The following is a 24,650-nucleotide window of genomic DNA, read 5'->3' as shown; positions in this document are numbered from 1 at the left end:
TGTTTATTTGGCTAATGGGTTGTGAGAATCTAGAAGTTCTAAAACACCTATGTAATTTAATAATCAGTCTCTGGACTGAGAGGGATAATTTAATAAAAAATGTAAATGATGCCAATTTGCTGACCGAGTGAATCATTTTAAATAGACAACATTTAAATTTCATGGCACTAATGGTATCTATAAACAGTTGAATAACATTTTTATATGTTGAATATATATAAATATCTGCGGTTTTAATTTTGCTGTTGTGTTTATTTTCTCTATACTATATTTTGTCATTGTATAAATTTTTTTATTACGAATTAAGTAATAATCATTGTAATAAATTGTTTGTAATCATACTGCTCACTTAGGGCGTCCTTGATTGACAATAAAAACATTGTATTGTATTATATATGTCCTTGTTTTCTTGTTATGGTATACATAGGTCCTTGTTTGGTTGTTATGGTATATATAGGTCCTTGTTTGGTTGTTATGGTATTTATAGGTCCTTGTTTGGTTGTTATCGTATATATAGGTCCTTGTTTTCTTGTTGACTTTAAACGAGCAACACGACGGGTACCACATATAGAGTTGATCATTATAATCTTTTTAGAGTATATGTGCCTACAAGAGAGCGGATTTGCTAGCTATAAAACCTGGTTTATTCCATCATTTTTTACATAAGAAAATACCTGTATGTAGTCAGGAATATGACAGTTGTTATAATTTGCTTTATGTGTTTGGGCTTTGGATTTTGCCATTTGATTATGGACTTCCCATTTTTTATTTTCCTCGGAGTTCATCATTTTTGTAATTTTACTTTTTACACTCGGTCCTGGTTGTCTGTTTATCTTTGGTCATGGTGATTTCTAAATTTCTTTGACTTACAACTCTTAGTTTTCCGCTTTGTGTCTATTTTTCATTTTCGATATTATTATAGTTTGGTGTTTATAATGTTATACTGAGGGAGGTGTCTGATTTTATGATTCCCCATTTACTTGGTATATGCTCATTTTTTTTTAAATAAAAACTAAGCCTAAGGTTAATGAAATGAAAATATATTAGAATCATGAGGACACATTGTATTAAATTTTGTTTATGTTATGAAATAATTTAAATACCAAATTTCGTCGATGTCAACAATGCGTTTGTTATAACCATTTGTCAAAGTGCTATATCAAAGGTCCAATCGTAACAGTCTATTAATAAATATTTATTAATAGATTTTCGGGAATATAGATTCTATATCGATAATCTTAAAATATTAATAAAATAACTTTCTAAAGGTTCTCTCTTTGTTCTGGCGTTTAGTTTGTTTAAAGTGTTTTTGGTTTTGATTTTTAATTTTAACGGTTTAGCAATTGCTGTCACTGTCACGTTCCATGCATCGTAAGAGTTACTTTTTTTAAAGGAGCTAGAAATTGGCAAATAATCTTTTCGTTTGCATCTTTATTTTTTTATGCAAATTATTAATAATATTTAAATCTGATGTTTCCATAACGTACACCTACCCGTCCTATCATAGTGCTTTTTAAAACGTTTTCTTATTAAATGTTAAACATTTTCTCGAACTTTTTAAAATAATTATATATAAACTAAAAAAATCTCTCAGACTGAATAATATTTTATTTCTAAGTTAAATAATATATCAACCAACAACAGAGTTTTCGAGGACGTCAATATGACGTATTGTACAGTTTTGCCTTCAGCCTAGAGGTTAGGGGTGAATTTGCCTTCAAACAGTCTCTTTCTGATATCAACATTCTGAAAAAGAAAAAATTGTCGGTGCTGTTATTATTTTTCACATGACGCTATTCCCACGTTTATTATACATATACTTTATAATTATATAAGAAGTAAAAGAATAACTTTAACTCATATATATTGACAAAATGATGTTCATTTTAATTTTGATGTTTTGTTATTAGGTATTTATTATAGATTAATATGTGACCTTTCTTTTCCTGTATCTTCTAGGTTATTTTCGCGAGATTTTCATATCTATTATATCAATATATACTGTTGATATGTGTAATTTTTGTTGTTGTCTTTATTCACGGTTGAATATTAAAGATAGAAACGAAGGCTAGACAAGTTCAGTCAATTTGCATATACAAAGTAAATATACTTTAAAAAATAAAACATCACAAATAATTTATAAATCCAGCTACAATGAGTTAAGGAAACATATTTTAACCTGTTTAGTGAATATGTAAACGATAAAAATGACACAGGATGCCATTTATCAGAAGAAATAATACCAAAACTAATGAACGATAGAATATTCTAACGGACTTGTATATAGAAATAACTGTATGTCCACATGTTTCAAATATTTAATATTTCAAAAATAAAATCACAAAAATACTGAACTCCGTGGGAAATTCAAAAAGAAAAGTCCCTAATCGAATGGTAAAATCAAAAGCTCAAACACATCAAACGAATGGATAACAAAATCATATTACTGACTTGGTACATACATTTTCTTATGTAGAAAATGGTGGATTAAACCTGATTTTAAAGTACCTTAACCTCTCACTTGTATGACATGTCGCATTAAATTCCACTATATTAACAACGATGTGTAAACAAAACAAATATGCATAATCGGTAAAAATGTCAAAATAGGGGTACAGCAGTTAACATTGTGTTTTAATCTTAACTATATAAAAACAAACAAATATATATCAAAGAAAGCATAAAATGGCATATAGATCAAGCATAGTGGCAAAGATTAAAGACAAGAATACACAAATTTACTATAGTACAATATAACACAATGATGGGATGTTTAAGTACAGAGTCACGTCATATATGTTTACTCTAAGCACTCCCGTAACCTGCTGTGTTAAAAAAATTGCACTCAATGACAAAAATATGTACTTATATCCTACCTGGCTAAATTTTGATGTTTCTTGTCATCTGATTTAAGTGAAGCATGAATAATAAATAAATTGAAAACATCTCTCTGAAAATAAATATTTGTGAATGTCACAGTCATTTCTTGTTGACTACACATGAACATTTTTCGGTTGTTATTGCTTACATTGCCTTTTAAATGTTTTGTTTAATTATATTATATATTTTGTTTAGTTTCTTGTTGTCTGATAACATCTGATGAAAAAAGAGGTTTTACTGCCTAAGCCTTCTGTGTTTTATAATAAATTAAATTCACCCATCGTCTATCGTTTTTTACAACAAGAAAAAATTAAACACAGAAATGTGTATGCGTGTCAGATACATGTAATTGAAATTTGCATTCTGAATATTCATGTCACATTTTTCATTAGATGTAAATCGTCCCTTATCAAACTACGAATATTCCTCTGTATTTCAATTAAATATAAAGCTGCGGTCACACATTACAAAATGTACCGGATAGGTCGAACGGACGCCGAACGGGTGAAAAAAAGTTTTCCGTTTACAAAATGATTACATACAACGAAATTGATTTCCTGTACTATAAATTAATATACTAGTAGTTAGTTTTGTCTACGAAGATATAAAATGTACTAATGTTTTAGAAAGTATTAATATCCAATTGTACCTGTGCATTACTTCCCCCAAGTTTGACTATTTGGTATCGTTTAGGATAAATGATGTTAACAGCATCACTGAACTGTTGATTCTCGTAAGCTGTAAACGCTTCACACAGTTCTAGACCAACGGTGTTCATGGCATCACGTGTGTCACCCTTCCCGCATCTGTAAACACAAATTGTTTCAAAATTAATCTCCGAAATGATTAGCAATCTGAAACTTTATGTTTCTTATACTTTAATGTCAGTTATATTTTATGTTTCACTCAAAGTTTTTGTCTCTTGTTTAAATTCCAGATGGATTAACTAGTAATGAACATCAGTTAACTGTTAACTATTTTTGCCTCAATTTATGAATGGATTTGAAGGTCATCATTTGAAAGGCAAAGGCTAACGCTAGCTCAGAGCATTTTATTTTGATACATAACTGGCAAAGAACAAAACATAAAAACACATTTCAATACATGTAATACCGGTAAACTTTCAGCAACTTCGTACTCAAATGATGATAATTGTGTTTAGGACACCCCCCCCCCCCCCCCCCCCCCCCCCCCACACACACCATTTTAGGGGCTTTTAGTTTATTATTTTATTTGATAACACAATCTAATGTTTAATACGAACGTCTCAGTTTATAAGAACGATGAGGATAATGATGATAAAGGCTGCTTGAAGTCCAGTCCAGTGGCAAATTAATATGCATATTCCCGAAGAGTAGACTTCAATGCAACATGTTTATTAACCCTTCTTTGTACTATATAAAAAAAAATAGACCATCATGCAGAGCCGGATTTGAATCGTGCTAGTTCAAAAGGTAACAGACTACATGAAGAAATGTCACTATACCCTGACACATTATTTTGACTCCGAGCCGACCAGTCTTTTCTCTGACTCCCTAATGCCGCGTGATTAGAGCAGAAGCAACAACTAAAAGTTTAAAAGTCTCTGGATTGACCCGGTCGAGTTCGAACTCACGACATCTTGCCCCGAAGCAAACACGCTACTTGTATCACAAGAATCCCGAGGTGGTTTATATAAACGACTATTCAACGAATGATTTAAAACAAATAAACACACTTGGTCTAGATGTTTGGTTGTCAACAAAATTGTGCGATGGCTTATCTTTTAAATAGAATATAATTAAACACAGTATTACTCCTTCTTACTCTGTGCATAGTGTAAGATAGGTACGTTTGAGATCTTCAACCCGGTCGCATTTTTATGCCTGTCCCAAGTCAGGAGCATCTAGCCTTTGTTAGTCTTGACTTTTTTTTAAAGTTCTAATTCATTTATATCTTTTGAGTTTAGTATGACATCCATTTTCCTTGAACTAGTACACATTTTCTCTCAGTGTTGAAGACGTTGGCGTTGGACAGTTATCTGTTCTTTAGTCTGGACGTTGTCTCTTCGACATATTCCCCATTTCCATTAATGCTTTTTGATAATATGTATTCAAACAGGTTGAGATATATGAAACTTGGCTCTTTAGGTTCATTTATTGTGTACTAGAATGTTTTGTTCATCATGACATGTACATTTGTGAATAAAAAGAGATGTTGGGTATATTAAATCAATTAGATGAACCATCAAAACAAAATACAAATGACTTGTAGAGGGCAACAAACATATGCAAATGTTCTATCATGGGAAGATTAATCGTCCTTTCTGTTATATTACCTTATAAATTCTTTAATTGAATCTTTAAAATTCCTGGCAGATTTTGCATCATCAACTCCGAGACAAGCCATCATATAATGTACATCGTTGAAACCCAATACGTGGTCATCTAAATGGTTTTTAAAAACTTCATAGAAGTCGTACAGCTTTTCCTTTACTGGTACTCCTGTATAAAATGAATACATTGACTTGGCAACTTTATATTTTTGCATATTATGTCAAAAAAAACATCTCAAACAACAAAGCACTAAAACAGGTTTTAAAAGATATAAAAGATAGGACTATAATACAATTGTTTTTTTAAATAAGCGATAACGAATTCAATGTTTTTTTTGTGTATATTTTTGTTCTAACGGTGATGACCATTTTCCCATATTTAGTATAAATGTCTTCTCCTTAAAACATTTTTTCCTCGTATGACGCATACATTTTGTGTTTACTTTATAAAAATTACAGAAATATAAACTTAGACGGAATCATCTATCTCCCACTCCCTTGTCAAAAATAAAATGATGAAACAAAACTTCAACAAGAAAAGGCAAAGGCAAAGGAAAACTTATGTGTACTAAATATAAAAACTGAAAAAAAAATCATTTTACCTTCGAATCTGATTCTGTACAAAAATGACACGGAATTAACAATTTCCATTGTTGACTTGGACTGGAGGGATCTTTTGCCTATCTGTATAAATTGATAAAATCTTACAGGTTTTTTTTTTAATACTGGTGATATAAATACAATAGATGTTGTATGATTGCTAATGAAACAACTCTCCACCAGAAATCAAAAAGCAAGTTAAAACAATGATCCGCGGTATAATTATCTCAAATTGACTTACATTAACATTTTTGCATGAACTGTTAGTGTTTAAATGTCATCATTATTGTCACCATCATTGTTTTAAATCCTGTAAAAATGTATATCTCTCAGTTACATTAAACCTTACATTAATCTTTTCATGACAATACTATTACTCAGAAAATGTAAACGTTATATAGGCAATGAGAATGCTTTGTTAGCTCGGCTATTTGTAATATTTACCTCATTTTCGAAAAGTCGAAAAGCATCTTCAAAGTTGCCCTAGGAATAAAATAATTTAGCTTTATTGAAACATGAGCATACAACAAAGTAATCAACATAATTACACATGATTATTAACCTTACATTAAATAAGGTTCAAAGGTGATGTTCAGTAGTTGTCGTTTGTTGATGTGGTTCACAAATGTGTCTCGTTTCTCATTTTATATAGATTAGACTGTTGGTTTTCCCGTTTGAATGGTTTTACACTAGTAATATTTTTGGGCCCTTTATAGCTTTCTGTTCGGTGTGAGCCAAGGCTACGTGTTGAAGGCCGTACTTTGACCTTAAATGGTTTACTTTTATGAATTGTGACTTGGATGGAGAGTTGTCTCATTGGCACACATACCTCATCTTCCTATACATGTATCTATAGATATATAGGATAAGTGCTCTAGGGTGTCAAATATAATATTTAATATATTACCGATGAATGATATACAACTTTAATGATTCTTAATTAGAGAAGGTGCTAGGAGTATACTAGTATGTTATTTGAGTGTGCATAACAATCAGAGATAGTGCTAGTGGTATATATTATTTGAGTATGCTTCCAAATCAGAAAAAAGTACTAGGATATATGCGATAGTAATGTGCTTAACAATCAGCAAAAATGCAAGGGGTATATGCTATTGGATGTGCTTTTTGATCAAAAGCAGTGGTAAGAGTACTATATACAACTCAAGGGTGCTTACCAATATAAGAAAGTCTTAATGTATATGTTGTTTGTGTGTACTTCCGAATCAGCAAAAAATGTCAGGGGTTTATATGATTTGAGTATGCTTTCCAATCAGAGAGAGTGCTAGGGGTTACGTATATGTTATTTGAGTATGCTTCACATTCAGCAAAAGTGTGAGGGGTATACGTTATTTGAATATGTTTGTAAGTAATCGGTTCCTCACCCAACTTTGCATTCCGGCATTTAGTCTCCAATGTAACAATAATATTTTTATTATTGTTACATTTCCATGTAACCGTAGCCAGTGCCTATGTTATTTGAGTGCTTCCCAATCAGAGAAAGTGCTAGGGGTATATATTATATGAGTGATACGTGTATCTTTCCTCTGTTGCTTACATGTTACACAGAAAGTGTCCCTTAAATTTGTTTTTCGTGTACAAATAAACCATATCACTTTGTTCCCGATTAATAAAAAATCAAAATAAAAAAGTTGGTAAAATGGATATTTTCGGCAGTCCACGTTGACAAAAAAGTAATGATTTAAAAGCCTGCATTGAAGTTTAAAAAAGAATAATACTAAATTGAGTATATTCAAATATTAAAACATTCACTTGCTTCCTGTAGGAACTGTGACGCCCGTATATGACACGGAAACCAGGCGTAAAAATCATACTTTATCCTGGCGGCATTGCAGTGTTTACTGAATGCATGTCCAGGCGTCAACCAGGCGTAAACCAGGCGTAAATTAGGCGTAACTAAGGCGTAAACCAGGCGTAAAATTAGGCGTAATATTTAAATGAGTACGTCTGGTTCACAAAAAAATAGGCGTAATATGCAAATGAGTACGCCTGGTCAATAAATAAACCAGGCGTAATATCCTTACATAATACTACACTTATTTTAGTTCAGTGTATTAACCCTAAGCTGTGTACTTTTGTCACAATGTGTATTGATACAAACTTCTGTACTGTTGCTTTTATTTCTTATTGTTTGACAAAAAACTTGAAATATTAACCATTGAAGAAGCTAATATAGAAATAAATACATTTTATGCAGACAATGGCTCAAATAAGTTTAAGTTTAAATCAGAATTATAACAACTATTTTTTCTTGAAATAGCATTTTAACTAAGTTGTTTTTGAAAATTATTGTCTTTTGAACTAATTTATAAATGATAATACTGCAATTTAACTTAAAGTAAAAGATTTTAATGTTATTATCCAAGGATAAAGGTTTTGGGATTTCAAAAATTCTGATAGAACATAATACTTTTAAATAACTTAGTTATACTCACATTATTATTATTTACCATGTATAACTACTTTCCTTTTATTTCACAATTTTCATTTATTTATTAGATTCAGTATTTCCAATTTCAGATTCTTCCAAAAAGCACAAAACAAGCAAATTATCCCTGAATATATGAAGCTGCCATGTGTCCAACCTTTACAAACTAAAACCAAAGAGCCAAATTTTGAAAAAAAAATCCCATGATCCTTTAAACAAAGCATTATGGGTATTTCTATTTACGCCATACCAACAGTTTTACGCCCGTAAGAAAATTTACGTCTTGCCTATTTCAATTTACGCCCGTAAGAAAACTTACGCCTTGCTTATTTCAATTTACGCCAGGTTAACTGCTTTTTTCTACGCCCGTAAGGACTACAAATTTACGTTTCCTGCTCCCTTACGCTTGGATCTAGACACGTAACTACCACTTACGCCTGGTTTACGCCTTATTTCCAGGCGTAATACGCCTTATAATTTCGTACGGGTTTGTTGTCCAATAAAAACAGTTTTATTTAAAAAATCTTTTTGACTGATAACAGTAAACAATCAATAGTATAAACTTGCACATTATTATACGTTTCATAAGTTCTCCCTGTATTATAAGTAATGTTTATCGCCTACCAATGTCTCCCCATATTTTTACACTTAGATGTTACAAAACTGCTTACCTGTTCGATATGATAAAGTCCATAGTGCCAGTAGTTATGACAAGCAGTCAATCCACAAACCTGTCAAGTATTGGAAGAATGTTTTGGGTAAACCACAATTTTCACGACTTTGAATCTGCTTATCAAGTTTAATTTATAATTTGGGATAAACTTAGTTTGATATGTGTAACTAGAAGGTCCCTATTCTAATCAATTTTCATATTGGATGATGTTAATCCTTAAGAATTCAATTTGAAAAATTAATAGATTAATGTAAAAACATCATGTTTTTTCATTCTATGTTTTATATGACGATATATCACGGAATCATGTAGAGATATCCTACGTCAAAAAATATCATTGTTAAAGGCTAATTATAGTTAATTGAGACAAGCTATATTAACGTTAATTTTTGTTTCTACGTCTGTTGATTGAGTTAAGCTTTTCCGATTGATATTTTATAGTGTGTCTTTCTATGTTGTGATGTTACACTATTTTTTTAAGATAAGGGTAAAGGTTTGGTACCGTTAAAACGTTTAAACCCACTGCAATTGCACCTATCCTAAGTCTAGAATCAGATGTTCAGTAGCTGTCGTTCGTTGATGTGGTTCATAAGTGTTTCTCGTTTCTCGTTTTTTTTATACTAGATAAGACCGTTGGTTTTCCAGTTTGAATGTTTTTACACTAGTAATTTTTTTAGCCCTTTATAGCTTTCTGTTCAGTGTAAGCCAAAGCTCCGTGTTGAAGACCTTACTCTGACCTACAATGTATAATGGTTTACTTTTATAAATTGTGACTTGGATGGAGAGCTGTCTCATTGGCACTCATACCACATTTTCCTATATCTATATATTTATATATGCGGAAAGGGAACAGAAAATGCCTAACCTTGCATGTTTTTCCTTTTTCCTTTTACATTTGTAACAAACAGCTTGTTTCATAATATAATAGATTTGTTATGTTAAAGAATGCTTACCTTCCAGTCATTTTCAGTACTTGACATGAAGTCTAATCCTTTAACATGCTGTCCTGTCATTTCATACACGTGTGACAAAGCATGAGTAGCCCAACCATCATGTTTATTTATTTCTAAAGCCTATAATAGAAACAATAGGCGATAAGTGTGTTATATAAGTATTTAAAAACATAATGTAACAAATTAAAGCAGAATAACCTTATCCAACTGTCAAATCTTACATACCCAAACCATTGTACAAACCGGATGTTACCAGATCCAATATATTTTCCATAATAGTGTCCTTTTATATTTAAATGGAACACTATTGTCTCAGGTTATGGTGTAGGTAGGTGCCTATTAAAACGTTTAAACCTGTTGCATTTTTATGCATCTGTCCTAAGTCAGGAGCCTGTAATTTGTTTAATGGTTGCCGTTTGTTGGAGTGGTTGATATGTTGTTCTCGTTTCTCCTTTTTGGTATTTTCCCCCTTTTTTAATTATTAACCGTGAGCATGTCTTCCGCCATACAATCTCAAAGTATACTCAGTAACTAGTGTCCAAGTCAGTTGTCAGTATATCTCACAAGCAGAACTTGAAGATTTTCCCCGTGTATACCTCATTTTAGGTTCTATTGATATGTACATTGTAAATAAATCACACAAACATACAGTAACTTGATTTGAAGATTTTCCCCGTGTATACCTCATTTTAGGTACTATTGATATGTAAATAAATCACACAAACAGAACTTGATTTGAAGATTTTCCCCGTGTATACCTCATTTTAGGTACTATTGATATGTAAATAAATCACACAAACAGAACTTGATTTGAAGATTTTTCCCGTGTATACCTCATTTTAGGTACTATTGATATGTAAATAAATCACACAAACAGAACTTGATTTGAAGATTTTCCCCGTGTATACCTCATTTTAGGTACTATTTATTTTCCCCGTGTATACCTCATTTTAGGTACTATTTATTTTCCCCGTGTATACCTCATTTTAGGTACTATTGATATGTTAATAAATCATTGCAGATCAATTATCAAGTGAGAGAGCATCATCCCATTCTCTCAAATTCAGATAAAAGGACTCAAATAAATGTTCTTGTTCGTCGTGTCTGCTTTATTATGCTTTAAGACTTGTTGGTGATCTTCTGCTGTTGTCTGCTCTATGGGCGGGTTGTTGTCTCTTTGGCACATTCCCCATTTCCTTTCTCAATTTTATGTATAGATTCTGTTTTTTTTATTTCCAATATGAAAATTAGGCGACGTGGTATAATTGTCAACGCCACACGTTTCAATAGACCTCATATGGCGTACAACCCTCCAATGACTTTGGAAAGTGGTGTAACATCACAACCCAAGAACAACTATAAGCCTGTCAGTAAAGGCTGCCGGAAAGTCGCACAATTTGAAACTTTGAATTGTTTAACAATAGTGTTTGGATCTTCTTTTTTACTCGTACTATGCGGTATAATTTTGTGATTAATCGTTGCTAATTCAAAAAGAAAAACTATAAGCCTTTTTTGTTGTAAAATACAAGAGACGAAAACAAACGTGGTTAAATATGCTTGCAGGAGCCAAACCCTCATATGACTTTGGAAAGTGGTGTAACATCACAACCCAAGAACAACTATAAGTCTGTCGATAAGTCGCACAATTTGAAGTACTAGTAACAGTTTTTGACAAGACACTAGTCCATCTGATCACGAACCCCAAAGTTATACGTACTTCAACACTGAAGGATTTTCTTTACAATCCTTTTTATTGTGTATCAAAAAATAATTGACACATATAATCTGAATGCTATTTCTTATAATCATATCATGCATTAAACTAAAAGAGAAAACTTGACTTACCTTTTTAGCCTGCTTTTCAGCTTCATTATACAGATGTGTTTCCTCAAGACCGAAAGCATGCATTCCTAAGAGGTATCTAGAATGAATCATTTGTAAATGTTATTTAAATTTCTGTAAAGCACATGTTCTGTGCGATCACATACATTTATTCTTTTAAAACACGCAAATGAGAATGAAAATTTCGTCCTATTTTGATCATTTTCGCGTTCAGTCGGACCAGCAAGTTAATCGTACAGGCATTACTTCTAGTGTAGTATTTACCCGTATAAAGGTAGTGAAGTTTTCCAGAAAGGAAGCAGTATTATTTCTAGTGTAGTATTTACCCGTATACAGGTAATGAAGTTTTCCAGAAAGGAAGCAGTATTATTTCTAGTGTAGTATTTACCCATATAAAGGTAGTGAAGTTTTCCAGAGAGGAAGCAGTATTATTTCTAGTGTAGTATTTACCCGTATAAAGGTAGTGAAGTTTTCCAGAGAGGAAGCAGTATTATTTTAGTGTAGTATTTACCCGTATAAAGGTAGTGAAGTTTTACAGAAAGGTAGCAGTATTATTTCTAGTGTAGTATTTACCCGTATAAAGGTAGTGAAGTTTTACAGAAAGGTAGCAGTATTATTTCTAGTGTAGTATTTACCCGTATAAAGGTAGTAAAGTTTTCCAGAAAGGTAGCAGTATTATTTTAGTGTAGTATTTACCCGTATAAAGGTAGTGACGTTTTCCAGAAAGGTAAGACACGTGCCACAGAGTCTCTCATTTGTTGATGGGACGACAAACAGAAATAACAATCATGAGCAAATTTCAGCGCCAACATATCAGTAGGTGTCTCAATCAATATGTCCTCCCAAATTTCACATGCCTGTGTTAGTTTTCTGAAAATGATTTAGAAAACACATGAATTTGAAAAAAAAGGTATGAATATAGTATGTATATCAAAAACAATTTAAAAAAGTAATCATTATAATAAAAATTCCGTAATGATGTAGATCGGACGCACATAACACTAAAATAATGTGACTATATAAAATAATGAGAAGTTGTATTATTGCCATTGTGACAACTATCCAACAGACTCCAAATGAGCGGAATTAAGCAACTACGTTTTTACTGTTTATTTTGTTGGTCACAAGCACAGATGTAAAAGTTATTCAAAGTTTGAAACTTGCATCAAGGTAATGTTTATTGATATAGTGTTGTTACTGTAAACAACTGGTTGAATTATCTTTGTTTACTTCAATTTCAGTACACGCAATGACTGAGTATAGTCGTAGAGATCCACCACAAAAATATAAATATCATATGCTATTGTTATTGAAAACATTTGAGATAAATTATTGACAAAGAGCCTATCTAACAGTTAAAAGAAATACATGAACAACACCAACTAAATACTTTCCAGGGCAGGAGCTATTTTCTGTACATGAATTCTAAATACACTATTTGATTAATATTTCTAACATGTCTTGCATAATATCTCTATTAGGAGAAATAATACCTATGAGACAATATCGGTTGACTGGTAAAGATACATTTATTAAGTTTATATTTAAATACCCTTCTGCCCATAAAGCTACAGCAGACACGTGTTTCTTTTCCCTGTCTGAAATTGCTTGTTTCTTTGCTATATCCAGCATGTAGTTAATTGTCTCTCTGAATTCCAAATTTACTTCCATATTTGTTGAAAGGCCTGATAATTTAATACCATTTTTCACAACATGACCTAGAACTGCAAATATATACATTTCTTTATAAGAAACAGTTACATATTTGGATATGACTTAATGTCATCAATTATAATTCCTTATATAAGTCAGAAGATGCAAGTGTTTGTGCTTGTATATTGTATACTTTTCCGGAATCATCTGTTTTATTTATATGAAATAGACGTTACAAATCGTTTATCTTTATTTCATAACTAATTCCTTTGATTACATTTCCTTCTAAAAGGAATATAATAGTTTACACGGAATTAACTTTTTTTAATTTATTTTTTTGTTTTCCACAAAGTCAAACAAACTTTTAGGGAAAACTTCTGTCACAGATGACACAATCCAGTCTTCCTCACCCATTGACTCCCAGTAAATGCTCGTAGATTGTAACTTTTTGCCACGTTGCTATTGGCTAGTCTTCGACTTGACAGTCCCTTTTGCATATTCTTTCTTTTGTTCTTTCTTTATGGAATTTTTATTTTGGCTACTACTGGCACTTGTTATGGTGGTGCAGGAATTGCTTACCCTTCCAGAAAATCTGAGTGTTATCTCCGGGTTTTTCTTTTTTTTAAATAGATAGTATTTTTTGTGTTGTTATTATTTGTTTTATTTTATTTTATAGTCTTGTTGTTTTTATCCTTTGGCTACGAATTTGATTGGCTCTTTGTATAATTTTCATTCTTTGTAAAAAAAAAACACAACTATATTTGTGTGGTTCCAAAATGAAGCAAAAGTGATGAAATAGTTTTGAAAAATTATTAGATAAGTCATATAACTTTTATGATAAACACTAGTTGAAAGACATGATTTTATTTCAGTTAAGAATGATTTTTAATAGCAACGCAAATTGAATTCTGATTGAACGAAGAATGCGTTATGGTGTCTATTCTGCACCTTGAACAGGGTTTAGTGTCGTAAGTGCTATATTAAAGCATATTAAACACAATTCTATAATCCTTTACCAAAGTCTTGATCTGCATCAACCATTTTATTTATACTATTTTCTATTCCTCCTAGTGAACTATCTTCGTACCATCCCACGTACTGAAAGTGAACAATGTTACGAATATATATAGAAAACTTATGCTGCTAATAAATATTCGAGTGTTGATGTCATCGTTGATTGATTGTGACATCAATTTACAACAAACACAGTATTTAGTAGCACGTTCATACCAGTTGAGATGGTAGAACAATGTTAATTTATTGGGTTTTTTTTGTTTCCATTCGGGTCCATTTTTAAAAGTAAACTTTGTCATACATGTTTTTGCAGTCAGAATGAATTAATACTTTACTTTGATTAAACGTTCGTTTACTTTTTTCTCCATCAAAGTGTCCCCTTTTGAGCTTGCGATATGCAATTGTCTAATGCAAAACCAAGACGAATGCATAGTCAGCTAAATTAGCCTCGAAATGACAAATGCAAATCAGTTCAAACGAGTAACTTATAACAGTTTTATCTAAACCTGTAATATATTGGAAAGGATTTTAGAGAAAACATGTGTATCCAATAAAAAGAATAAAGATTTTGAAGTTAATGTTAGCTTCTCTTACTTGAGATAAAACTGCATCGTACATTTTACTCGCTTCATTACTTGTCGTCGTAATTGGAACTCCTTCATTGGCCCATTCCTTTGAATAAATTATACACGTAAATTAGTGCATTAAGTAAATTGCAATAAAGATGTCTCCTCACTCAGCTTAAAAGGTATTTAACATACCCATTGATATATGTAAAATGATTCCGTCTTAAAACAAAGCGGCAACTGAAATATTTGATTGTCCACTTGTCTCAGCTCACAGCTTTAATGTAAACATAAGCAACATAACGGGTACCACATGTGCCGCAGGACCTGCTTAACCTTTCGGAGCACATGTCATCTCACCAGGTTTTGTTTGGGTTCGTATTGTTCAGTATTTAGGTTTTCTTTTATCGACAGGTTTAAGTCGAATTCATTTTTGGTCATGGTATTGTCTGTTTTTCTTCAACTTTATAATTTTGATTGTCCCTTTTGTATCTTTGTAATCATAATATAATCTATCACTTTTATAATGTATTTTTAAATTGTCCAAAAAGCAAACTAGATTTCATCAAAATAAATATCACTAAAGGAGCTAGGAAAATTATTTCAAGTGGCAGTCATCCGCATATGCAACCTTCTTTTTTCCCAACAGAATGGTTTTGGATTTTCTAGCAGCATGCAGTTTTACAGAGAATTGTTTAAAAATAGGGCGGGTGAGACTAAAGAAAGAATCAAAACACAGTAGTCGATGAGAATTCACACAATCATGGTAAAAACGAAAAAAAGAAACAAACAAAAAAATTAAGTCTGCCAATAAAATTATATAAGAAAAACCAACGACTACTGCACAAAACAAACCCCACCAAATACAGGGAGCGACATCAACCTTACGATTCTTATCGCTAAATTGTTTTGGTCATCCGCATATGCCACGCCCCTGAAACCACTATTAATTTGGTTAAGTTTTATAGGAAAATCTTCAGGTGCATATGCTTAAAACCAACCTTTTTTCTCGAATGGTTTATTTTCATACCTTTCGCAATAGAATAAATTACACGAATATAAATCGTCGAAAACTACAAAACTGTGTTCTTCCCTGTTACAAATAGTTCACTAGAATATATAGATTCCTAAAATAAATTTGCTGCAAAGTCGGCTACAAAGGGCAAAACGAAAAATAAAGTATAGGCAGAAATAAGTATGTTTACACTCTTGTGCCTAATTATATAGTAAATGAAAGGACGATGTTATAAATGGTATTAGACCATGTATTCCTAAACTGCATCTTCATACGTAATCAAACCGAATGTTATTTTAAACACGTGTTTTCAGATCTTAAAAAATAGGTTACAGCAGAATTTCAATCCTATAAAAAAAAAAAACGTTTTACATTCATAATAATCATATCGTTTTAAAATAGATAAGATAAAATAAATGTTTTAGTATTATTTATGCATGTAATAACTGTTTTAAACTGGAAATGTTTAACGCTGCAGATAATTTAATGAGAACGGAAAGATAACAAAAAAAGGATAACAATTGATTTAATTTCTTAATTTGGAAATGAATAGACTTTGCCATAATTTGCATCATTGAAGAGACATAAATTGTCGAAATGTGCATCTCGTGCAGTTAAACTGATATTGATTATGTTATTGTAGTGGGCCATATATAAACAGGATATCTGATTGTGAAAAGATAACTTGCAATTAACACATTGTTTATATGCTTTCTTAAGGATGGAGAGATATATAAATGGGAAGGTAATAGAAAGATGGGGAAAGATATAGCGGCAAATAAAAAAAATGAGGCGGAAACATATACATGTAGGGTTAAGTTACACTTGGATATTAAAGGAAACGATTGGAACTTGAGCGTTTGTAGATTTTTTAGATACATAATTTGGGAGTTAGATAAATTAAAATGTTAAAATTGAAGAAATGAAAGAGTATATTATACATGGCGAATAACATATCCTGTGTTTTGTGTATTGAAGCAATTTACGAAATCTTTTCAATTAATTAAAAACCTGTCATTTGTGATAACTTTTCCTGTGACAAACATGGAGGAAATAAGATATATGTTTTACTTTCCTGAATATGCAACGGTATGATAGAAAGCCTCAATGAAACAGGAAATCAACAACACTAGTAGCTACGGAGATACAACAACGTGCTTGAACCAACTCGATCTACATCACACATTAGCTTCGATTATCTTGATTCCTCCACTAATAAAAACTGAGCACAATTTTTAAAAAGTGAAAGTGACGTTAAACACCAATCAATTAAAATTATCTTGGTCTAGACACGTTTTGATAACTTATAGACCACAAAATACCTAACAAAACACCAAATTTTGATGAGACACAAATTTAAGATATAGTGACAAGTTCTTCAAATACATCACTCGATTTTTTTTTTATATATTTTTACCTGTAAATCAATCAAATGAAATTATTTTTAATCTGTTTAACATTATAATTGTTGAACGAGGACACTAATTTGGCGGGAAATTGATGATAAATCACGATAAGGAACTAATAAAATAAAAGTAACTGTAAATCCTCAATTGGACTATAAGTTCTAAAAATCTCAACTGCCACCAACAACATGTATTGCTGCTGGTTTGCTTATACTAATGCTTGTTAGCTGAAAAAAGCTAAATTGATCAAGAATAGGTAAACAAGTATAGAAAGAAAAAAAATATTTCAAATTGTTTGCGATTTAGAGTGAACCCACATGCAATTTGTTTCGAATCAATAATCTTGAATTTCATTGATATAAACATAAAAGTGGCAATAACATTAATAAATTTGCCTCTCTAAATTTTGTAGTATTTTGTGTATATCTTTTGGACACACCATATTAATTAATATAACAACAGAACTAACCTGACAGCCACGCCAATTTGTTCTCATCATCATTAATATTTTCAATTATGTTTGACTTGGAAACAATGAGAATTATATTCTTCTACGTTAAAAGTTTTTTTAATATATCTGCTTGATATGTATTTAATCAAACTAAAACCCGCCTAAACGCTGTCTATCAGATATATTATGTTTAACAAATTGTATGCGTCACAAGACGCAATAAACCACAATATGTTAATGCGCATGACAGAAAATTTCATAAGATCATGATCAAAAGTGCAAACCGTAGGAAATTTTGAAGTCATTTTCATGATCCAGGATCTATTCGTGTGTAGGTTGTTCCACGAATTACAGCCTTACTTACATTACAGATTGAGTAAGTACTACATGTTATAATTAAAACGTGTTTTACTATATAAAGTACACAAAATATATGCAAAGATGTGATATAATTAAGAAGAGATTGACTTTTTATGTAGTAATAGTTGCATGTTTGATGATTTTTATTAAAACTGCACACGAGTTATGATCAGCTTTTTTGGTTCATCAACTGATAAACAAAATTCACACAATTAACTGGCTTATATAATCGTAAAAGTTAATGTTGACCACCAAATGTATTGACGTAATTTAATTAATATGTTGTATCATTCGGAAATACTTTCAGATATTAAGTTTTTATCTCAACTAAACATCCTGGTCCCTTTTCAACTAAATTCTATAGGTTTTTTTTTTCATTGTTTAGTACATGAATAAGGCTGTTAGTTTTCTCGTGTTTTAAAGTTTGCTGAAATTGCGTTATGAGTTTTGCTTATTGTTGAAAACGTTGCGGTAACCTATAGTTATTAACTTCTATGTCAGTTTGTCTCTGGTGGAGAGTTGTATGATCATTCACAATCATACTACATCTCACATATGATAACTAATTCTAACATGTACATTTCAGTCAAAATTGCCAAACAAAATTTATAAGCAAACCAAAGAGTAACTATAGTTTGTATTATTAAAGTCCTTAACAGCAATTTGACGATTTTTTACCAGACGACGGTACAGACACAGCTGTAATAAAAACAATATCAACAGTCATATTCATTTTCTTCTACGGATACAAATAGGAACACGTTTTATTTTCTATTTCCGAAATCGATATAGTAGAGCACTAATTTACATCCGAGATCTAGATGTAGTAATTCCGGCTTGGATCTCGATTTGACTTCCGAGATCTCGATTTGTTTGTCATTAATTTTGATTCGTTATCGAGATTTCCGAAAAAGTTAATTGAAGTGTTTCCCTTCAGAGCTTCCGTGAAACTTTATGTTGTTTCTGTAAGTTAATATACTGATTTTTTTATGTCTATCGCACGGAAAGTTAATTTAAAAATAAAAATAATTTTGAAATGATTTATTTGATAGAAATTTAGAATTCTCCAATGACTTTGACAGTATAATGTCCACCCATTCTTTCCTATCACTATTTTCGGAGAGGACACGAGGCCTTGTGGTAGGATTCGCCTCCAGTTATTAATTTCATATCATAGTGTGTAAATAAGAACCGAACACGTAGCAATGCTACAATTATATTAACATTAATTTTATAAAATATATATCAGAATATTCATATATAAGCAGACGACTGCTATGATTGGCGTATCTTTTGCGTTTATCATATATTTGAAAGACAAAAGTTGGTCTCACTTTAAAGTTTTTCTAAATGTTTTTGCAAAGAAAAGGATTTCTAAATAGTACTTGGTATTTTATAGATAAGTATTTATGATTGTTCAAAGGAATCTTCAACGCAGTGTGGTCTGAAAAAAACAACCCGATGGATGTTGTAGAGGAATTAAAACGAGGCTTAAATGGTTCCAAAAAGTTTGTACCTTTTTGGTATAAATTTGACGAAACTGGATGCAATTATTACAATGAAAATATTCAGCATAATGAGTACTACTATCTGCATAAATCTGAAAAACAGCTGATCAGTGAAAATGTTTTGGTAAGTAGTATTTTGTACTATGCAAACTTATCTCAACAATTAAGTCAAATGTATAACGCTATAACTTCGGCCTTGACATTGAAAATCTCAAAAAAACAGAATACATTTCTTGAAATTGACATATTCGTATTAGGGAAGTTCATTTTTAGGTAGAGAAATATTGTCACCAGGTGCCAGTTAAAAAAACTCAATCGTAATGGTGTTTAATTAAACTCCCCTACGTTTCGCTTTAATATAGTCCTGTTTAGAGCTCTATAAAATAGTATTTTTTCATAAATTTATCATGTAATTCATCTTACTCTCCAAAACCTCTATTATTGTATATGCAATGTTGGTTATAACTCCAAATTTTTTAATTTAATCAAAATCTTTTCTTTTTAAATGAATAAAGATGTTGTCTGCATTGTCATCTTACTTATTTTAGGATTTGATGAATACGGTAACACAACCATTTTTACTAGCTGACTTGGGCTGTGGAACTGCAGAGAAAACCAAATACTTCATCGATGAATACTTAACAAAAGAGTCAACACTGACGTACATGCCAGTGGATATATGTAAAGGTTAGTCGTGAAAATTATCGATACAATTGTTTTTATAGTAGCCTACATTTTTTTTGTACATATTGAAATTTTTAGAATTGAAGTGGCATTTCAATTTGAGATAAAGTTCAATTAGAAAGCAATATATTTCTAGATATTTTGTTACTATTCAACTTCTATTTCGTTTTGTAAATGGTACCAACATATTTTTAGGGTAAACACTTTTCATTAGACAATCTAAATGCAATCAACAGTATTTTACCGATGCACCTATATCATATATTGATAAAACAAAATGATGATAATGAAGGATGACAGCAACAGCAGCAAATCAAATGCACATTTAGGACGAGAACATGTTAATCTAATTTTATTAGTATTGCTCTCTACTAGACTGACACGCTGAGTTTTATTTTCAACGTGCTAGTTCACATGGTTATAGTCCGTAGGAAGACTTTTCACTCTTTCACAATTCCGACTCCAAACTGACCAGTCTGTCTCTTACTCCTAAATGATGCGTTCTTAGCGAAGAAGTAGCAACAATCCATTTTAAAGTATTTGTTTTCCTTATAATTGCAAATTACACTCGGAAACTAGACATTCCGCAGTCGTAATATTGAGTAGACTCAGTGGTGTAATACACATGTATTATTTTATTTATTTTAAATCCTATGTTTCACCCTAATGTGCAAGAAAATAAACAATTCATACAACAGGAATCCATATTTACAGTATAGAAGCTTCAGTAACAATAACATAACGTTAACCAATTTAAACAAGCTCCTTGTTTTATTTTAGATTCTGTTGAAACTACAAGCAGAACTCTGTCCGAGACCTATGCCAAACGGTTAATCATTGATGGAATTGTAGGAGATTACCATACAGTCATTCCAAAAGTATTGTGCGTATTAACAAAAATATATGATGCACAAAAACACATACTTTCCACAGGCACTTTTCTCATGTTTTTCTGAGACAAGTGCCTGTGATACCTAAGGAACAACCATTACATTTCAAAGGGGGGAGGGGTGGGTATGTTCTTTTTTTTTTTATATATAAACAAAACATATTCTGGTCCAATAATTGATGAAAACAAATAATCTGGCCAAGCAGAAGACAACAATAATGAATCAATATATCCCCCATAACGTATAGTGTTGAAAAAACTAATTTGATTAATAACGTTGAAAAACTAAACTAAAAACAAACATACCCCTTTGAATTAAATGGCTTCTCCCTAACCCTTATTTTGTTCACATTGTCTTGTTCGTCAGTACACAAGATTGGAGGGGGTAAACATGTTACCATAATAAAAAAAAATAGCCTTGATACAAATATACGTAAAGTTGTTCCATTAAAAAAACAATCATTCTTTAGTTGACTAAAAGATGGATGTAACTACATATTACAACAAACACTAAAATGCTTTAAACTGGTTTTTTTTCAGAAATTACCCCGGACAAAAGTTGATAGTATGGTTGAGTGGTTTATTTAATCTCCCTTATTCAGAGCAAATCGCTCTGCTTGTATTGGCTTCACAGCGTCTTAGTGGTAAGTTTTGTAGATATAAACTGTGAATTTGGTTGTAAACCTGATGACAATGTTCAATAAAGATACATACGAAGTGAAAGTCTTCGAAAGTAGAACCTCGAGGATTTATATATATATATGTATATGTATTTAATTAAATTCATATGCTATGCATTAAAATAGAGATAAGAAGATGTGGTATAAGTGCCAATGAGATAACTCTCCATCCAAGTCACAATTTGTAAAAGTAAACAGTTATAGATCAAAGTAACGTAACGGTTTTCCACACCAAGTCTTGGCTAAAACCGAACAGCAAGCTATAAAGGGACCCACAAATGACTAGCGTAAAACCATTCAAACGGGAAAACCAACGGTCTAATATACATAAAAACGAGAAACATTAATGAACCACAGCAACAAACAACAACTACTGAACATCAGATTCCTGAATTAGGACAGGTGCAAACAAATGCAGAAAGTTTAAACGTTTTTTTCAGCGTATTCTGTATTTTTTATCTTTTCTGGATATTTTTAAATGTTAACTTTTAGGGATGATTTTTGAATATTTTTACCCTTAGATAATGACAGATTATTGGTAACATTTGATATAACACAGGAGAAAGAAACCATAGAAAATGCTTACATTGATCCATCAGGTTTGTAATTTGTTTCAAGAAAACAATAAGACTAGATTCTTAAAAAGGCACATGACGTGTTTATTAAACACCAACGTTACATATACTCATCTATCCAGCTAAATAATATGGTTCATCTAAGGCTGTCGATCGTTTTCCTTTTATTGCAACATTTTTTTTTATGTGGTAAAATAAATGATTTATATTAAGTATTTAATTTTAGAGAGGAGAAAGATATGAGAGGAATATTCAAACTCAAAAACAAATAAAGCCATATTTTCTAGAACTGCCTTATTTTAACCACATTCTAAATGTAACACAAAACTAATCGGTGCAAACATAAAATATTCCTCTGTAAAAGTAAACTGTCAAATAGACATCATTTGGGTTTTTTTCCCATTGACCTAGTCGTAGTTTATGATTAATATGGAGCTCATTGATGTTAGGACTTGTATAATAATAAATAAAAGACATGTATCGAAAGATAAGATTGCGTACCGTTTGTAACTCAATTAAACCAAATGAACTATATTGTATAAATCTTTGCATTTACAGGATTTCTTGCAAAAGTCAATCTGAATGTATTACACAGACTTAACAAGGAGATGGGTGCAAATTTTGACGTTTCGCAATATAAATACGAAGGAGAATTTATACTGGACAAAGACCATACCAAACCAGGAAATATGCATAGATGGTTAAGGTCGCTTTGCAAACAAACATGTTTGATAGGTAAGGATTTATAAGTAAATTTAATATGTAGAATGTTTAAGGCCAATTAAGACATTGACAATTGTGTCTAAACGAAGAAACATGGCTCGAGAAACGTAGTTCACTTGCATATAATAACAAGTTGTATCTAGCTAGATATGCATACTTTAAAAAGAGGTTTACCGTTTATACTATCCTTTACACTTTAATGCCTGAGCCCTCAGTGATGAATGGTGTTTATGGTTATCTTCATCCCTTAACTTTTACCGTGTTAGTAAAAGAATTGACTGTATGGTCTTAAGAATACTATTCTCATTTCCTTCTTTCTTTTATGGTCTTCTGTTGATAGTTAATTACTTGGCGATAAAACAACTCGTACTTTTTAAAAGAAGTAATGTATCACAAATCAAAAATATAGCAGGCATTATGCCTAATCCAGTCTACTTAGTTAACATACCTGTGCAAATTACACATTCAACTGTTTTCATTTACCATATAATAAACAAAAAATATGTTAATGTTAACGTGTTTATTCATTTTAATCTTATGTAATATTATAGATGGTCTAAACATGAAAGTTGAGTTTGAAAAAGGAGAAAAACTTCAGCTGAGTGAGGAAGGTGGAACAAGTTATAAATATACAGAGAATCAATTAAACATTTTATTTCAAAGATCTAATTTGAAAATAGTCAAGCTGTGGAAAAATAAACACTGCGCCATGGTTTTGTTAAAAACCTCATGCTGACCTTTGATGAAAATCGGATTGAATGCTGTACTGCCAATGACAAAATTCATTTATAGTCCGAATTATGGTTGAATCATTAACAGTAATGCATAATGTTTGTCTTCAGTTCACTGCTTCTTTTGTTCGTTGTGTGACATTTTTCAAATAATAATATACCGGTATTTATATTTCCAAATAAAGAAATGACGTACATTGTAGTTCAATGAATAAATGCACAAATGTAAAAATGTTTGTAATGGATCAAGTATTTACTATTATTGCCATATTCTTGATAGTTTGTTTACAACTTATGTGTTTGAAAGTCCCTTTTGGATCTTTCTACTCTATTAAACACTCCGGAGCCTCTTGGTTAATTCTATCATGACAGAGTTTTGTGTATGTCAATATTTTTTTCTATAGTTTTTAGTGAACTAGTGTAGAGTATTGTTTTTCTTTTCATCATTTGTTACACTGTGCTGTTTGTTTTTGTCTTTTAAAGGTAGAGTTTTCCTAAGATAGGTATATTATTCCTTTAAAGTCCGTTTTGGTCATAGAGTTCCTAATGCTTCTAACTTTTCATACATCCCTCGCTTTTATTATATATGTTTGAACGTTACTGTTTTTTTGGAAGGGTTCGTGTTTCTGAAAATTTAATCTCTATGTTGTGTTTGGTGTGCTATTGTTATTTCTGTGGGTCTTTTTC

General features: G+C 31.3%; 2 protein-coding genes across 5 annotated transcripts; one reads left to right on the top strand and one right to left on the bottom strand.

Annotated features, from left to right (window-relative positions):
• Positions 1-1,590: 1,590 nt before the first annotated feature.
• On the bottom strand, positions 1,591-18,034 carry LOC139514667 (tetratricopeptide repeat protein 38-like). The gene is made up of 14 exons (XM_071304120.1): positions 17,832-18,034; positions 14,970-15,047; positions 14,378-14,459; positions 13,261-13,432; positions 12,405-12,578; positions 11,712-11,787; positions 9,867-9,986; positions 8,912-8,971; positions 6,239-6,277; positions 5,797-5,878; positions 5,198-5,363; positions 3,530-3,686; positions 2,877-2,950; positions 1,591-1,746 (listed from the first exon to the last, which is right to left on the bottom strand). Exons 1-14 carry the CDS (start codon positions 17,862-17,864, stop codon positions 1,659-1,661), a joined length of 1,401 nt encoding a protein of 466 aa, XP_071160221.1. The 5' UTR covers positions 17,865-18,034; the 3' UTR covers positions 1,591-1,658.
• LOC139514669 (histidine N-alpha-methyltransferase-like) lies at positions 17,984-24,195 on the top strand. 4 transcript variants are annotated; one of them, XM_071304125.1, is made up of 8 exons: positions 17,984-18,166; positions 19,573-19,805; positions 20,230-20,368; positions 21,146-21,248; positions 21,795-21,898; positions 22,456-22,533; positions 23,068-23,244; positions 23,784-24,195. In XM_071304125.1, the coding sequence occupies exons 2-8, from the start codon at positions 19,635-19,637 to the stop codon at positions 23,966-23,968; spliced, it is 957 nt and encodes a 318-aa protein (XP_071160226.1). In that variant the 5' UTR covers positions 17,984-18,166; positions 19,573-19,634; the 3' UTR covers positions 23,969-24,195. The 4 variants fall into 4 exon arrangements, with proteins under 4 accessions (XP_071160226.1, XP_071160227.1, XP_071160225.1 ...); XM_071304126.1 differs by having other exon boundaries at positions 18,055-18,166; positions 19,597-19,805; XM_071304124.1 differs by having other exon boundaries at positions 18,057-18,189.
• The last annotated feature ends 455 nt before the right edge of the window (positions 24,196-24,650 follow it).

Source organism: Mytilus edulis, chromosome 3, assembly GCF_963676685.1.
Source record: "Mytilus edulis chromosome 3, xbMytEdul2.2, whole genome shotgun sequence".
In the NCBI taxonomy this organism is placed as follows: domain Eukaryota; kingdom Metazoa; phylum Mollusca; class Bivalvia; order Mytilida; family Mytilidae; genus Mytilus; species Mytilus edulis.
The sequence above is the reverse complement of the archived record's forward strand: the minus strand, read 5'-3'. Positions and strand labels throughout refer to the sequence as shown.

Coding starts and splice junctions, on each gene's coding strand:
- LOC139514667 (XM_071304120.1), bottom strand. CDS start 17,864: ATGATGATGAGAACAAATTGGCGTGGCTGTCAG. Junction 12,579..13,260: donor GTAGCTTTATGGGCAGAAGG/GTATTTAAATAT, acceptor AATCATTTTCAG/AAAACTAACACAGGCATGTG. Junction 1,747..2,876: donor AAACATCAAAATTTAGCCAG/GTAGGATATAAG, acceptor TTTCTTTTTCAG/AATGTTGATATCAGAAAGAG.
- LOC139514669 (XM_071304123.1), top strand. CDS start 18,123: ATGATCCAGGATCTATTCGTGTGTAGGTTGTTCCACGAATTACAGCCT. Junction 20,369..21,145: donor GCCAGTGGATATATGTAAAG/GTTAGTCGTGAA, acceptor GTTTTATTTTAG/ATTCTGTTGAAACTACAAGC. Junction 23,245..23,783: donor CAAACAAACATGTTTGATAG/GTAAGGATTTAT, acceptor GTAATATTATAG/ATGGTCTAAACATGAAAGTT.